Source organism: Rissa tridactyla, chromosome 10 (assembly GCF_028500815.1).
Source record: "Rissa tridactyla isolate bRisTri1 chromosome 10, bRisTri1.patW.cur.20221130, whole genome shotgun sequence".
Classification (NCBI taxonomy): domain Eukaryota; kingdom Metazoa; phylum Chordata; class Aves; order Charadriiformes; family Laridae; genus Rissa; species Rissa tridactyla.
The window spans coordinates 22,260,922-22,278,426 of NC_071475.1; the positions used below are offsets into that span (position 1 = coordinate 22,260,922).

The window sequence follows — 17,505 nt, forward strand, 5'->3', positions numbered from 1 at the left end:
GTAAAGGTAAAGATAGATTTGATTTTTACTGGGTTAGGGCTTGGGGTTTTTTTTTGCTAAAACGGGTTGGCTGTTGAAAAGCAAACTGCTGTGGTGTTAGTCTAACACTGCTTCAGTCTGCATGCATAATATTTTTTAATTACAGGAATTATGTACTATCAGAATAGTGAATTGCCTAAGGGAGATCGGTTATGAAAGATGCACATATGAACAAAGACAAAAACCAGGAAGCGGGCTGCACTTCATTCCTACATCCACCTTCAGTTTCTCAACCAAAGCTTATATCCCTGTAGAATGTTTTGTGTGCTAATGGCTGTTTATAAAACACTCTGAAGTTGTTACATGCAGGAAACACTTACTTGTGGAAACAGAGGTCGTTCTTCCCTAACTTTCTTCAAACAATCTGCTACAAGCCTCTTCATCGCTTTGGGGCAGTTCTTGTACAATTTGCTGAGGTCTGGAGAAGCATACCCCCGGCCAACCATGAAAATGATCTGAAAAAGCAGCAAGTAGCAGAAAACCAAAGTTGTAAAAGTTGTTTCAGTGGTCAATAGCTTTAGCATCCCAAAGTGACTAAACCCAAGTACCAAAGGCACGCACACCAGCAGGTACTTGTAGATTTGTCCCAATTAGTTAACCAAAACAATGGTCCTGCTTTTGTACAACGTAGGACTTGCTGGAGCGACACTGGGGTTTGTAATGCTCAACAAGCGAAGGCAATATTGCACTGGGAACGGAACAGGAGATACTATGTGACACAGCCGTGACACGGCAAGTTCCTTCAGTTGAAGGCTGCAGTGACAAAGGGTCCTGGATTTGAGCAGTTCTAAGCAGCCAATTTGGCACAACAGCTCAATCCCTCCGCACAACTGTATTTTCAGGTATCTGTAAAATCTGTTGCAGAAGGAGATGTACAGCCAGCAAGCTGAAAGAGATCATCATCACTAATGCAGCAAAAAAGGAAACGGGGTTTGGTTTGTTTTGAGACAATAAAAGACATCATTAGTGTTGGAAAATAAATCTTCTGGTTTAGTCCAAATTAATCTGCTCATTGTTTAGCATTTTCATCAGGCTTCCAGTAACCTTAATAGCTGACTATTTAGTATTGGTACGACTATTATCTGGTAAAACGGTAGTAGGCTTGGTTGGTTGAGGGGATTTTGTTTCTTTTTCAACTAATATTGCCTCAGGAAAAAAATAAAAAAGGAAAAGGTCAATATAATGTTGCTAAAATAAGGTCTCAGTGTTGTTCTCCAGGAAATAGTCTATCCCTCCCCAGAAAACATACTTGAGGGGCAAGCGTTGCATGTTTTGTGACAGTAAGGATTATTAAAGCTTGCATATAATTTCAGTATTATGAATTAAAACTAATTCCAATATCCCAAGTTGCAGACAACCTTAAAAATAAGAAAAAATTCCTTAACAGAACTGGCCTCTTCTCCTTGGAATACAGACTGTCTAACATTAATAGGGGCTAAAATCTAATCATTTGTCCCCATACACGTACACTGCTCATTATTAGATTTTAATTTCAAAAAACCAAGAAAAAAAACACAAACCACAACTGAGGATCAGCAAAACAGAGATCAAAGAGATCTAACAGCCTTAAGTTCATGCCCTACAGAACGATTTAGCTCTACACTTGCTAAGCCAGAAAAAGCATTCACATGAAGAGAACAGTTGAGGTCTCTGGCCTTAATCTGCTTTATAATAATGGTTAACTGACGAGGTAAGATTACACTTTAGTAAAGACTAAATCACACAAACTAACATTCAATACTAAAAGGTTTGACAATAGCCACTATTTCTTTTCACTTTGTAAAAAGCACAGAATCTAATTTTGCTGATACAAGAACAGCACATTTAACATTAAAAGGGAAATTTCACATAACTGCCAAAATATAAACCAAGATTTTACTGATGTAGCAAAAGCTTTAATCCATACATAAATTAACAGGGCACTTAAAACATTTATAAAAAAGGAATTTTTTTTTTCCTTTAAGTAACTGTCACTGTCAATATTTAAGTAAACATTCAATTACACAGATTTAATGCTGAAACAAATCACGTCATAAACAACTTTTCAATTCTGGGTTTGCATTTGCCTTTATATTACGTTTCTTGAAGACAACAAAGTGTACTGTGCCCAGAAATAAAATGCAGTGTTCTAAGGAATGTTCTGTACCTGATCTCGGTTGTTTATGTGGGAGTATGGCAACTCTCCCGTCATTAGTTCATATAATACTATTCCATAGGAGTAGACATCTGACTGAAAACTAAACGGGTTACTGTCCTGCATCCGTATCACTTCTGGTGCCTGCAGGAGGAGGAAAAAAAAGAAACAAGTTATGAGGAATATCAGTAAGAACTTAGAAACAGAAAGGAGAAGAAAAGGGGAAAACGCTTGGAAAGCGGAGAGTGTGAGCTCAACCAAAAAGCAGTGACCAAAGGACACCTCAAAACCTTTGATAAATTTTACCTAAGGCGCTGGAAAAGCTCAGGCAATGCTACTCTACGTCGTATTAAAAAAAATAAATAAATCACTACAATTGCAAGTAAACAAAAAAGCAACGCTTTAACTCAACAAGCATTTTACCGCTAGAAAAATTATTATCATTCCGATTTGCAATATGTATTGACTTTTGTTACATCTTACATACAAGTGAGTCTGAATCTCTCACCGTCAGTTCTTAAACAGGTATTGATGTTAAAGGGGAAAATACAAAATCCTGATACAGACCTAATCTCTTGTAAAATTAATACCAAAACATTTATGTGAAATGTGAAAGCCAAATACGAAATGGCATGTATTGAAGATCGGGGAAGAAATGCAAGAGCATTCTTGAATCTTTGCAGAACAAAGCAAAATTATGAAATTAAAGAACTTAAAAGAAACACTGTTGAATGATTTAATAAAACAACATATAAACCATCAAAACATCTTTCCTGTTGACTCAGATGTTTTTTCCCCTAAAGAAGTCCCTCAGAATTACTGAGCAAAGGACTAGTTAAAGTGCAACAACAAAAACTCAGTAAGAGATATCAACTTTCAAGGAAACAGAATGAGCCTCCCCTTCTACGTAAGACAACTCAGCAAAGATGTCTATAAATGATTAAAATGAAAAAAACTGCAGGCAGCAAAAATGCAGGGTTTATTTCTGAGATCTTTTTCATGTACATAAGCATAGTATTAGGTAAGTTAGTTTTAAAACCTTTTACGCAAAGCTGCAAAAAGCTTTGGCTTTTTGTATTTATTTCTTTTTAAAGAAAACAACTGTTTCTGGTTTTGTTTCAGGTGACTTGTGTATTTTATATGTCCCAAACAAATGTTGGCCAAGCATCCCGATACTCTGAATGAACGTTTCCTGACTTTTCTCAAAATACAAATACTTGAGTAACAATGAAGGCTGCAAGCCCAGTAATAAGGAATAATTTTTGAAAAGGAAAACCTATTTCAAGTAACACGTACCGCTCATTCAGTGCTAAATATCAAAAGATTTAAAATGTACTAATATGTCAGCATTCAGCAAGTAGTTTTTATTTGGTTACGCCTCCCTGAAGTACCTGCCCCAAGTGCTGCTGCGTGCCCTACCTGGGAGTTAGAACATACTGGTGATCAGTCTACAGGCTGCATTTAAGTAAACTGCAGAGTACTAACGAAAATGGGTCAAGTGAAACTCAGCAAAATATTTTATTTAATACCAGTGCTAAATAAGACATTCTTGCATAATTTCCATGATGATTTTTAACCTGGTAACAGGCACTGTTCCACTTTTGCTATTTACTCTATTGAAGTCGCACATTTGAAAAGTTACTAAGCAGATTTTTCTCCAGGTGATTTTTGGAAGGAAAATTGTGAAACTGCCTTTTAAGTTCTGCCAGAAGTTAAACATAAAGGCAATTGTTGGGATCGTCCTCTCAGACAAGGAGTTTGCAGTAACAATTCCAAAAGAAACTCCGTAAACTTTCCAGGAGAACTTGAGACAGTGTTTATCAAACGTCTCACCACAGCACCAAAGATGAATCCTGCTCATTCCCACACCTCAAGAAGCTCTCCCTATCCTTTCCCTGATCGCCTGCCAAAGCTGCTGAAGTGTGTGCGAGAAGGGATGTTGCCAAGTGCCGAGCAGGGGAAGAAGAGGCCGCAATGAAGAACATAGGGAAAGAGGGTCTCACTGACCCCACAAAGCCACCATTAGGCAGATTAAAGCCTGCTCTCCAGCAAGACAAGCCCATTTGGGTAAGGCAGGATTACAGCAGGAGAAGGGCTCTCCTCTTCCCTCGGAACAGCTCCCTGCAATTCCACGGACTGCCCTCTCTCTGTGCTAAATATTTAAAATAACTCCAAAAATTAAAAGGAGAATCCATAGGTCAATGGCATCTACTTTGGACATTTAAGCACTTCAGCACTTTTAACTTCTCCTACAACTGGAATAAAAGTCCAGAGAGTACCAACAGTGTCTGTTGATTCATTTAGATTTAAAGCTTTATAGACAGAGTTCAACTGATAAAACACGTATGAACAGAATGAAAGCCAGCTCTTCAAAAGCAGCGAGCTGTTTGCTCACCATCCACAGGATCGAGCCAGTGGGCTGTTCCACCTGTTGGGATCCACTCCACCTCGACTTTACAGTTGCCAGACCAAAGTCTCCTATTTTCACGGTGAGGCCTTCATGAAGAAATATATCTAAACGTTTGTTAAAGAAATTCTGTAGATAACTTTAGTAAAGCATTCTGAATTTTCTGACACGGTTACCAAGTGCCTGGCTAGGTTACCACAAATGCAAGCCAACTACCCAAGAATGTTGCTATTTAAACCTCTTACCAGTTGTATCTTCAGCAGAGGAAAAGTAATTTTATGGCATCCATATTTACAGAGTTAACGTTTAAGACTGAACAAGACCAGATGTTTCATTGTTATTTGTATATTTCTCTTTATGGTGAGTAAGGACAGAAAGCGACTGTGTTAAGTAACATCAATGACTGCAGGTACTTAAATAACTAGTGTCAAGACAGACATAGGGAAATGACACCGAATTCATCACAACTCAAAAAAGAAAACTAAGAAAAACCAGCTACAAGTAGAAATGAATATCAAAATATTTACATAAAGCTCTCTGGCAGATCTCCTGAGATTTAACTATGATTTAACTGTTTTAACTGGAAATATGCACGTCTGTACTATTTGTAATCTATCTACTTAATAAGTTTGTCTGTTAAAACTGATAACTAGCGCTATCTTTGTTGGGGTTATTTTAAGAAGATACCATTTTAAAATTTCATTTAAGAATGTTTTAAGTTCAAAAAGATGATTCTGAAATACAAACATGACAGACTCCTAGTTCTCATTCCCACACCAGGAAGAGTTAATTTAATTCACAAAAATGGTTATTATCAGGAATCACAAACTCCTGACCTCCTATATACTAAAATGATGACTTTTACAGCTTAACTGAAAATGGGAATCCCCTGACATTATGGAACTATTGAATTCAGCATATTTTTTTATGATGACATTTGCAAATCATTCTGTCCACATTTTATGAAAGGAAGTTACAATTTAAGCTTCTAGCTCAATGGATGCTCTTCTTGGTAATTCTGAAAGCAGGCATTTTCCCAGGTAAAAGACACCAGTTCACAACATTTTTACTCCATATGCACTACTAAATTTATATTTTTGCAAGAAATATAGTGGTAAAAGGTTGCCTTTTCTTGAGTTTAAAGTATGATTTTTGGCTTTGTTTCTACCAGTCATGTGAAGGTGTTTTTAATTTATTAAAAACATATGGGAAACTAACAAAACGCACATGTGCACACACATCAGCACGCACACCTATCGCCTGTCAAGAAAAGAGTGCAGCTTCTCTCCAATACAGGGTAACAGAGAATTGCATAAACACCATTTAAAAATGTAAAATAAGACGCTTTTTGAGCACAACTGTTGCCCATCTTTTTTCACCTTTATCACAACAGTTTGGTAAGCAAGCACACACGTTCTATGAAAGTCCTTGCTAAAAAGTAACTTCTTACTCATCAATAGCAATTACTCATTAGTAGTTACATACATTTAAACCAGCTATTTCCACACCCCCCGCCCCCCCCAAGCTCCATATTTAACAACAAATCACTCTCACATTGAAGGAAACAGGATTCAGTTAGGAAAGGATACTATTGGATTTCATGTCTCTGTGGATGATATTCTTTGCATGTAAATAGCTGTGGAAGAAAAAGTAGAGAGTGCCATTATGAAGGCTGTTGACACAAACTCAGCCTTTCCACTTGCTGATACACACTGTGCTGGTTTATTACATACTCGCCCATTTCACAGACCTCCTGCTTTAGTCCACTTACAGGATGGGTCTGCTTTGGGCAAAGAAAAACATAGCCTTACGCATTACGGAAAGTGGAAACAACACAGTAAATATATCCCAGGCATCATTAAAATCATAAATCTGGGACCATTATTATGTAACTGTATAATGCCCTGGAAAACTGGGTGCTGTCCTCAGATCCATGAAATTTGTATGTTATGCTAAGGTTTATACTTTTTCCTAACCACTTTACTTTGTGGTCACAATATAAGTTCCCAGTTTTCTGGGTGTCTGACTAGAAACCTGCGTCCTGATCTACAAAATGGATGAGCCCTGACAGCGTCAGCCAATGTCAGCATCTGAGGTGGGACTGTGTCAACTCCGACACCTGGAGAAGCTCCCAAAAGACATCTGTGTGTGAGTCCTGTAGCTGTAGAACAGGCACAGCCATTCCCTCATGTCACAGACGTACTGTGAGTATAAATTAGTGTTTGCCAAACATTGCAACATTACAGTAAGTAACATGGGGAAGAAAAAAAAATTAATTCTGTGTTTAGAATAGGATCTCATCTAGTGCATTACAGTAAGAAAACATACAAAAGAAGATAACAGCTTTTCTGTATTTTAAGTGACAAGTGGTCTAACATGAACTAAGGCAAGAATCCCTGGGAAAAGCAATACTAAATGAAAGTCAGAATGCACATAACAGCGCTGCATTAAGGCTGCACAAAATCTTTACTTGGTATATACCATTTTGACCTCTTACTATTTTAGCGCCATAACTCCAGATGTTAGGGTTTGGGGAAGAGAAGGGCAACGTCACTCCAAGAACAGAAATAGCCAGCATTGTTTATGCTACTCACTCCATCCCCTGTGCCGTCTGCCGAGCAATATCAATGAGCTGGAACATTTGGAACTTGGTCTCTTGAACATGCAGGTGTTTATACAGACTGCTTCCTTCACACCACTGCGTAACGATGGCCAGATTATCTTTAGTCATGTAGCCCATAAAGAGCAAAATATTAACATGCCGAGTCTTCCTAATAGAAAGTAGCAGAAAGAGGAATCAGTATCTTTATGAAAAAATGTTATCAATTTCTTTTAAAAATGTGTTCCCGGCTGAAGGAACATATTTAAGCTTTTGAATTCAAAACATAAGTTTCCTGCAAAACTTTTGCTAAGTGGATGCGTGTGCAAAGTTTGTTTTTTAAAAATAATAACGATATGCCACAGTTGCCAATAAAATCAGATGATTTTCTGCTTTTTAGTCCAAGGAAGTTATTTAAAATTAACCTTTAAGAAAAGATGTCATGAAAATTCAACAATTTTGAAATTAGTAACCAACATTCATGCTCTCAAGTGGTATTAGAAGTTGTTATTGGAATAACAGAAATCACCCTGAAATCTGTGAAAAACCCACAACTTTAGATAGAAAACTGAATCCCAACAGGAAACTAAAGGGTCATCACAAACTGTGAAGGAATTAACAGGTGAGAAGATACTTCTTACGTGCTCTAAGTTTTTCAGTTTCAGGATTAACATTACAGATAGTTAAGTGGACACTACAAAAACAGTATTTAAAGGCAGAAAACAGTTACGCAGATCCGAGCATTTTTTTTAAACAAAGGAATTATGCTGCAATTTTGAAAGGTACGGTTCAAGTATTCTGTCAATTGATGAGAATTAACGCATAGAATATTAGGCAAGAGGGCTTAAAGGAGGAGTCACAGTCAATTACAGTGCCTTGGAATAACAGAAGTTAGCAACAAACTACCAACTCACCTTAGTACAGCCACTTCATTTCTAAAAGCCTGGAACTGCTCTGGGGTTGGATCTACAACCTTTAGTATCTTCACTGCTACATCCCCTGAAAATACATTTACCATAAAAGTTACTAAAAACACAGTTGTCTTTTTTTTCCAAAATCACATTAATATACAGGATACTTAAAATTCCTAATTTGTGCGCAGTTCACCTCTGCTAATTTGTACATAGGTCAAGATTTTCCTGCAGACATAAACTTTCATAGTGCCAAGCAATTAATTTACACCTGAATGTCAGGCTAATGAAAAAAGTCATTAATTGTTCACATGCTTCCTTTCTATTTTTTGACAGCTATGGCTGGCTAGAACTACACATATGCTTTTTGGAAGACAGGAAGCTACTAAAAATCTCAAATCGTTGTTGAAAAGGTATGTTGGTGTAGCTGCATTCTCAGCACATTATTTCAAGCACAGTCACATCAGAGTCCCTCTGCTTCCAAACAGTATCCAAAATTTCATCACTTTCCCTTTTCCATCCAGCTTTAGCATACATACATATACATACAATTTTTTATTTCTATATACTTAAGTTTATATATTTTAGTTTGAGAGAAATTATATATATACATGTATATCCACACACATCCTTTTTTAATAGAAACGATTTAAAAAACAAACTTTCTAGATTTAAATACTGCGAAATTTCAGGAATGGGAGGGATAAATCTTCTGTCCAGGAATGGCAGATTCTGTTCTTTAAGCTGATACATTATACAATTTTACTTAAAAGCTTCATTTGAATTGCATTCAGTCTCAGTGCTTGCTTTAAATTTCAGTATCTGTTAAAGGGTAATACAGCGAGGAATGTACGATGATCCAGTGCTATCTGTTTAGAGACTGCTTCCAGAGAATGAAGTTGTAAAAACCTTTATAGCGTACATCCAGATAACAATAGAATTGAACTGATTCAACAAAAGTTCAATAGTAGAATGAAGTCGACTGTTCTAACAAAAGTAAAATCACTAACAGTAAGAGCCACTGATTCCTCAGCGAAAGACGTAAGCATCGCATTCGTTTTAACTACAGAGGGACAGCATTTTAGATTTTAAGAGAGGGGTGATACTGTCACAGAAGTTTACCTTCAGTTTAGGAAAACTGAAACTTCAATCTTAGTCCACGTGCAGTAAAAAGATTTGAGAGGTGCTCTACTCAACACAGGCTTATCCCGTAGTTTAAAGGCTGCTGCCGCTTAGCATTACAGAATCATTGCCTAACATTAAAAAAATCCCTAGTGACAGATTTCTCTGCTACCACAATCTAATGATTTTCTCCTTAATATGGTCTCTTTTCCAAGATACATGTGAAATATACGTTAGCATGTCTCTAGAATATAATGATTAATTTAATACATTAGGAATACTAATCGCTCAATTAAAAAAAAAAAAACCTGTTGCCAACAAAGTACAAGAAGGATATGCAAACTGGAACTTTAAATTCTCAGAGTACCCTGAGTGAACTGCAGTATCTTCCACTCCAGTTACCAGTTGCTTTATTTGCTGTATAATTTGAAGTCACACAGATGCACAAATATTGAACACATTATTATACATTTGCATCTTCTTCCTTTAACATCGGTAAACACAATATACTTCCTATTTCACCTTCTAGCATCTTCATAAAGAGAACCATCTTGCATTTGCAGTATACGTAGTGTTGTGTAACTTACAGATCTCTCTGCTTACAGACCAGACCAGAACATAACTGGTAGAAAGACTACGCTTTCACGCGACTACCAAAATCACAGGCTTGGGAGCAGCCAGTTCCTCCTGCAACTCCTGTTTCCGCAATGCGAGACCAACAGATGGGCTACCAATACTTGAAGCACGTTGCTAAGAGCTCTGCCAAGACAGAGCAAGGATGCAGCATCCATTGATCACAGGCCAAATGTCTTCACATAATTTTTTTTCAATATAGTCTCCACTATGATCCTCGCTCCACAGATGAAAAGATGTTTTTAACCTTACACTGTTCTTACTGAATCAGGTGCCACCCTTTTTTTAGGCTTGATGGCATTTCCCAAGCAGTTTTCTCTACAGAAACAAATACACAATAGCACTTGTTTTGTTTAGCAGCAAACTGAAGACAAATCAGCTTCCACCACCCCCCAACCACCAAAACCCTAGAACTGATTACCAGGGTCAAAGGGGAAATGTGAGTGTTTATGATAGGTAGTCTTCCAACCAATTTAAACTGCCTTGGTTCTCTTTCCGCCTTTTAAATTTAGAAGCATGCTACAGGACACTACAGGATCCAAATGGGGTCTGTAACAGAAGTGGTGCAAATACGAAAATTAGTACTTAACCATCAGAACAATCTGGAAAAATACGGAAGTGCAAGACAGCTGTTCAATGAGACACGCACTCCTCAGAGCAAGACTGTCCTTGACACTTCATTGTTATTTGGGAAGACTAAACCAGGGAAGCTTATCGGAAATCTAATACAGTTTGCATACAGTTGTACACAGTCTTCCACAGGTGCTCTCCAAAGGTTCGTTGCAAACAACCCTTCATAGCTGGGCACGCTAGGAGACCCAATGCCTCTAGCAATCTAGATTTTAAGTTTGCAACAATCTGCCCACTTCAATTCATTTCATTTATCTTCACCAAGACATTTTTACTGCTGCATTTGTACTATTAGAATAGGTTACTACCAAAAAGTCTGTAGTTTCACCACTTTGTGCACTGTGAACTCCAAGTTTCTTCAATCCTAAACAGAAAAGACTTGCAAGAAATATAAAACCTTGAAAGCTTTTAAGACCACACTGCAAATGATGTGATGGTTACAAAAAAAAAATTTTTAGTAATTTTAATTTTTACTTTCTTGAGAAATCAGGAGAACTATAAACAGTTACCACAAATAGATACTGAATCTTATCAATATCGAGTTAGGTGACGTCTACACAGCCATCTTGCGCACACAACTGAGGGTTCTTTGTAAATACGTAGCTCAATGCAATTCCTGTTTAACACAGGAAGAACCAAAGTTCTTGACACACAAAGAGTATTTATTAACAGGTAATTCAAGTATATGAACAAGAAATTCACATTTATTACCTTGTTTAGTGAAATCTTACTTAACCTATTTTTTCTCTTGATTTCTGTGTTCCATTTCACTTATATAATAAAAATCAGTTTAGCTGTTCATGACTTGTTACTTTTAGCATAAGAACAGGCCTTCCATTGATGTTGACAATATTTGGGCTTTAAAGACATGCAAGTATTTATTCTTTAAAAATAGAGGGTGGAAAATAAGTTTCCAGATTATTTTTCTGTCAGCTTATTTTATGACAATAACACTATTTAAATTAGAGCCTGGAGGGGTTTGTGTATGTTTCTTTTTAAACCACAAGCCCTGAATTTGGAAACTAATTCTGTAGCTCTGCAGTGTGTCTCTTTTCAAAGTATTCCAGCTACCTTTATATCATAAACGCTCATATCAATCTTTTTTTCCTTAGAAAGACTCCACAGTAAAAGCAATTTATACTTATTTCCTTTGCTTGCCACCTTGAATATAAGTATGCTAATTAAACCACAAAAGAAGGTAAATATAATTTAACATCAGGCTGTGAAATTTCCCAGCTAATTCTGCTAATGAAAAGGGAAATCTTTTCATAAAACAAGCTGTTTTAGAACATGGTAACAAAGAAAACAATGTTGGCTCCAATATAATGAAAACACAGATGGCAGTTTGAGATTCCAATTTTGATGTCTGTTCTTTGCCTTAATTTCCCCACTGCCAATATTAGGAAATTAATATTTCTCACCTAGTACCTTTGGTGGTAAATAAGCACATGGCACCTTTATAAATGATTTTACCTTGTTCCTGGATTGTTGTCCTACAGTATCAACATTTTGAGAAGACGGTAACACTTGTCAAGCACTTACCATGCCATTTGCCTTTGTAAACTGTTCCAAAAGAACCTGACCCTATTCTGGTAGAAAGCATGACTTCACTTGCTTCTATTTCCCAGTAATAACTGGAATCTCTCTGTCCACGAGGCCTCTGGAACAAAAATTGACATGGCTTTACTCTAAGTATTTAATCAAAACTATTATACGTGCGCACCAAGAATTAAACAACTTCCTTCATACAAGTTTAAGGTGCACTGAAACCTCGAGGGTTTTGTTCTACAGTTTGGACTTTTGTTTTTCTCCTCAATTTGTGAGGGGTGCAGGGTTTTTTTTACACCCACTCCCCCCCCCTCCCCCCCAAAAAAAAGGGACAAAAAGACAAAATACTTTCTTGGATGGCTTTAACTGCTTAAGAAGCTATCACTAAGTTCTGCACTATAAACAAAAACCCTGATCTTAGATTTTAAGAGGAATATTTTATAATCAACTATTTAAAGACATCTGAAATTCTTAAGAAACTTAATGACTTTTCCAAAATTATAATACTACAATTCAGGAATTCATTTACATATTTAAAAGGAATAAAACAAAAGGATGAGAGCAGAATTCTCAAACATCTAAGTGATTAACAACTGTGAGTCCCATTAAGCAACTGTACTTTCATTTTCAAAATCTTATAAGCCTTCAAAAAAATCTGAGATATTATTAATTATTATTCTAACTTTTCTTTCTCTGCTGCTTGTAGTGGAAAATAATTTCACAATACTGTCTGAAATTAATTTTCAACCCAGAACACTTTGGTTTGGGTACTTATCACACAAGGCAACAGTGCTATCTTTCCCAAGTTAGTCAAAATTATATCGCTATTATAGACACAGAGTGCAGAGCAACGCAAGATTACCATCAGCTTCTGTTGCCTTTTACGCACAGAAATTTATCCCAACAAACGACTACTCCCAGCCTAGTTGGGAAAAAAAAAAATAAAAATTACCATACTTACAATTTTGTTTTTCTCTTGTGTATTGGATCCAGGGGCTCTCTCTCTTTGGGCTGGGACCGGGGTTTTGGGCTGAGACCAGCCGGTGGGGCTCATATTGTTAGGACTTCCAGACAGAGCAGAGGGTGAAGCTAAAATATAAAAAACAAACACAGAAAAATGTATCAACCAGAAAATAAACACAAAATAATATAATATATGTTATTTCATTTTTTGGAAACCATACCTGATTCACTATGGCTTCGAATTGCATCCTAAAACAGAGGAGATGGATAACAAAGTTAAAAAATATGTAAGAACATATGAAGGAACAAGCAGGAATAGCGTTGAAGTAGTTCCTGACAGTTTTGGTCAAGTGTGATACAGTATTGACCAACACCCTCCAAAAGATGACAGCTTGGATATTTTCTAATTACAAGAATCCTATGTGCTAAAAAACATGCAATTTGTGAATTCTGACAAAACATTAAAAATATTCACAGCATATTAAAAGGTATTGCTAAAAAAAAAAAAAAAAAGGAAAAAAAGGAAAAAGAGACACAGAACAAGAAGAAAACACCAGAAATACTGTCTGCATTCCCACCACTGGATTTTTGTACATGCTTGTATTTCAGATCTGAACATAGCTCCTGTGATAGTCCTGTATCTCCAAGGGACAAGTTCTCAAAAAGGTTCTGGGTTACAAGTAGCAAAACTCTTAAAAGCCCCTAAAATATTCCAAATCAATATACATTTTGAAATGTCTCTACTGTAGTATTTCAACTCAAAAAAGGCTACGTCTTTTGCCCTAATACAAAAACATCTAATTTTCAAAACATTTTTTCACAGATTAAAGTTTGATGATATTTGAAAAGCATGATCTTACACAGCTCACTAGTTGGTACAGTGCAACAACTCTCACCTCATGCCACAGGCACTTGACAACACAATTCTACAGCCATGCACAAGATAAACTAAGCTCTGACAAACATAACTTTACAACTTTTCTCACCTGCTATGTATTATCCCAAAGTACATACAGGAAAGGTAAAATATCCAGGTACTGTATAAGTACAAAGCAAGAACATGCACTACAGAAATGTTAAATACCGTCAAAGTTAATAGAAGTCAATTCAAACTTTCTAACTAATTAGTAGAATAATAAATGTAAGATTTCATATGAGGACAGAACAAGCCTACATTCCACCATACAGTTTTCAAATTAACTCAGATTATCCTTAGTAAAGATTCATTTATGAAATACATCATTTTAGCTAGGTAGTTGCATTCTCCCAGGCTTGATTCTATATACAGCATGCTTGCAGAGTACCTCTACTCTTTGCCTGAGTGAATTAAAATCTGCATAAACTACCAAGGAAGAACTCTTCCAAGTTACTACTTTTGTCCATTTTAAGAACCTGAATTTATAACAAGTGATGGGTTTTGTACATCAGCCTGAGAATGTAACTGCTTTCAAGTAAGCTGGCAAAAGCTAACTAAATAATTTAAAATTGTTCTCATAGTTATGCATACATAATTCTTATTTAAGAAAAAAGTATTTTTGAACTTCAATCCTGATGTATTTTCTTTTTTGCTTATTAATCCTACAGCAAATGAACCAAAACCAGTGTTCTTTAGAGTTGTTCTCACAAGACAAATAACACCATACCCAATGCTGTAGTCTGTCACCTTTGCTTTGATGTGAAATAAAAATAGTACATCTTGTTCTTAATCTAAGGGTTTTGTACAGTTATATTCAACAAAATATTTTCCAGAGGAAAAAAGCCACACAACAGATGTGTTTGAGAAGGTTTTGCTTTAAAAACTGTGTGATCAAATGCATCTCTAATCCAAGCCTTTTGAAATTCACACCAAATTTCATAGTAGTATGGATTCATCCAGCTAAACTAAAAATGAAGCTCTTCAATTTCCCTCTTCCAATTAGCATCCTCAATATTTAAGTATCAACATGCTATAAAGATTGTCATCAAATCAACTCCAGATTAAACACATCATTTGTACACTGCCATGGCTTACAAGTTATAGCAATCCTGTTAATCACAAGTAAACAAAAGGCACCAAGAAAATACCTACTCTTCCCCTCAAACAAAATCGTCTGCACCAGGAACTGGGAGAAGCATTCAGGCTGTTATTCTAGGCCAACACGGTAAGAGATAAAAGAAAAGAACAGAGGAAGTATAAAATAAAAAATTTAAAAAATTAAGTGTTAGGGTAAACGAAAGAAAAAGTAACCTAATTTGTTTGATATATGATAATTAAGTGCAGTAAAACTTTTAAGTAAGTATTCCTGTTCACTAAAGGTTCACTAGTGACCATCCTTTGGTAAACCACTTTATTAAGGTGGTCGTTCTCATGTCATACTAGAAGGTTTCTACTCTCTTTTTTTTTGGTGTGGGTTTGTGTGTTTTTTAAAAAGCCTTTTGGAAAAATAGCTATTGCCTTTAAGACACGACAGCTATTTTTAGTCAGTACCTATGATATCATGAAGATCCAGAATAGAAAGCATTTCTGTCTTTACTGCCATGCATAAAGGATAAAAAAAGCAGCGTCTCCTTAAAGGTTCATCACACTACAGAGTTCGATAATTCCTATTCTCTTTCTTGAGTGCTTCGTTATTTTTCATTGCCTAAAAGATGGTCAGCAAGGCTCTCAAAGTAGTAAAAAAGGCTGTAAGCCTAAGAATACTAAAAAGACAGGGAGGGTACCTTCCCCATAAAACCCAGCTGACCCAAGGCTTCTAACCAAAAAGGCTTCCTGGGGCTGCAGAGCACTTTTCTTCAGTTCCACCAAAGGTCCAGAGGGCATCTCTGGCTCATTTCAGAGTCTTCACATTTCATAGAAGCCTGTAAACTACCAGCTGAAGATGCAAGTAAACTCGGCAGTCAAAGGCTTCTGTTTGGCCTAAAGAGTTTTTAAACTATTCCAGAGCAGCAAAACAACAAATGGCACTCTCTGAAGTCCTGCACTTCAGCACTTTCTTTCTGCAAGCGTTTCCTGCACGCCACTCCCTTATTTTGTTAAGGTTATCACAAAAAAAACACCACACAAAACCCACTTTAGGCCTGACTTCAAATAGTTGTCTCTCACTACTGCCAGTCTAAGGTAGGAAAAAAGAAAAAGGTGCTTGAAAGCAAGTAACAGCAAAATATTCTCAGATACAGATGGCTTTAGCACATAAGCCCAGAATCACTGTTGATTCTGTACAGGTGTAACACAAAACATTGCCAGTAAGCTTTGACTTGAGTATTTCAACTCCAAGAACTACGTCCAGACTTACAGTACCTGTAGTCTGATTTAAAATAAACACCAGCCCCTGCAACAAATCCAGATTTTTAAGTTTGAAATAACATTTTCAGACACACCTAGTAAGTATTTCCTCAGCAAAACTGAGCTTATTTTCGTTGCAGATCTGAGAAACTCGATTGTTAAGCTCCCCCACAACTTTAAGACACCAAAAATCTCCCTAGAACTTCAGCAAAGTTGATAAAAGACTGAAAGAATTAACTATTAACTTCCTATGCAAATGTGGCACCTCGATTCTTCATCACTCAGCCAATTAAGGCAAACAGTAAGTAAATGACAGGAAGCAAAGAAGAAAAAACAACCAGTGACTATTAGATAGCCAGCCACAATTTTAGTTTAATTTTATGCTGTTCCCTCCCTACCAGTATTACCTCAATTATCCGGCTGTCTACAGGCATTGTAGTGCTGACCATATGGACATTTGGTGTGGATGTAGATCGCTGTCTTTGGGAAAGGGAGCCCTCAGAGGAAGGATTTGATGTGTTGAAGGTGAAGGCATGAGGTGTAGAATACCTATGCTGGGAACTGAGAAGGAAAAAGAGAGAAAGGGAAAGCTGTGGTTATTTTTTCCCCTCTAGTAGTTGAAAAATACTGTTCAATGTAACCTGTTAAAAAGCAATACAGACAGAACTCCAAACAGAAAAAGTTGGGACTTAGACGCTAACTAAACTATTTGATCAGCTGAATAATTTCCAGTTTAACTTAGGAAATAATTAAAAAACTCAAAGTAGGATCTTGCCAGTTCACACACTCATCTACTGCGTTTAACATAAGTCTGTTTCTGCTGTTATAAAATTTGCCACAGTTCACCTCAATCCCCAACAAATCACATTTCACATACGATAAAACATTGGCTCTACTGGATTAATTCAGGTCCGTGAAATTAAAAAACTAAAAAACAAACCACTCGCTTCAAGCCTGCTAAATGCATAGCTTAAGAGCTACTTTTACTGCTAAGTCCTGAATTTGAAAAGGTCTGCAAGACTGTTCAATGGTTCGCACAGAACAGCCAGCAAGGAAGTCATGAAACCCAATACCAGTTAAAAGGAGGCCAACACTAAAACCCAGTTCAACAAAGAGTTATAAATCACAGCTAAGGTCACTCAAAACCTATTTATCCCAAATCACACACAAGCATCTTAACTGAAATCAGCCAGCCTCTGAAAAAAGCTTAGAAAACTATCAAGTTAATGAGTCATTGTTCATCAGCACTGGAAACAG

General features: G+C 36.6%; 1 protein-coding gene across 9 annotated transcripts in view; it reads right to left on the bottom strand.

Moving 5' to 3' along the window:
• Positions 1-17,505, bottom strand: part of RAF1 (Raf-1 proto-oncogene, serine/threonine kinase) — an 80,510-nt gene that overhangs the window by 1,757 nt on the left and 61,248 nt on the right. For 7 of the 9 annotated variants that reach the window (XM_054216741.1, XM_054216742.1, XM_054216740.1 and 4 more), the window contains 11 exons: positions 16,656-16,809; positions 15,055-15,114; positions 13,208-13,235; positions 12,985-13,112; positions 12,018-12,135; positions 8,094-8,178; positions 7,175-7,351; positions 6,170-6,216; positions 4,569-4,687; positions 2,186-2,317; positions 360-494 (listed from right to left, as the gene is read on the bottom strand). In XM_054216741.1, coding sequence (XP_054072716.1) covers positions 360-494; positions 2,186-2,317; positions 4,569-4,687; positions 6,170-6,216; positions 7,175-7,351; positions 8,094-8,178; positions 12,018-12,135; positions 12,985-13,112; positions 13,208-13,235; positions 15,055-15,114; positions 16,656-16,809 — 1,183 coding nt within the window. The remainder of the gene's footprint in view (positions 1-359; positions 495-2,185; positions 2,318-4,568; positions 4,688-6,169; positions 6,217-7,174; positions 7,352-8,093; positions 8,179-12,017; positions 12,136-12,984; positions 13,113-13,207; positions 13,236-15,054; positions 15,115-16,655; positions 16,810-17,505) is intronic. The other 2 variants (XM_054216744.1, XM_054216736.1) reach the window with 1 other exon arrangement.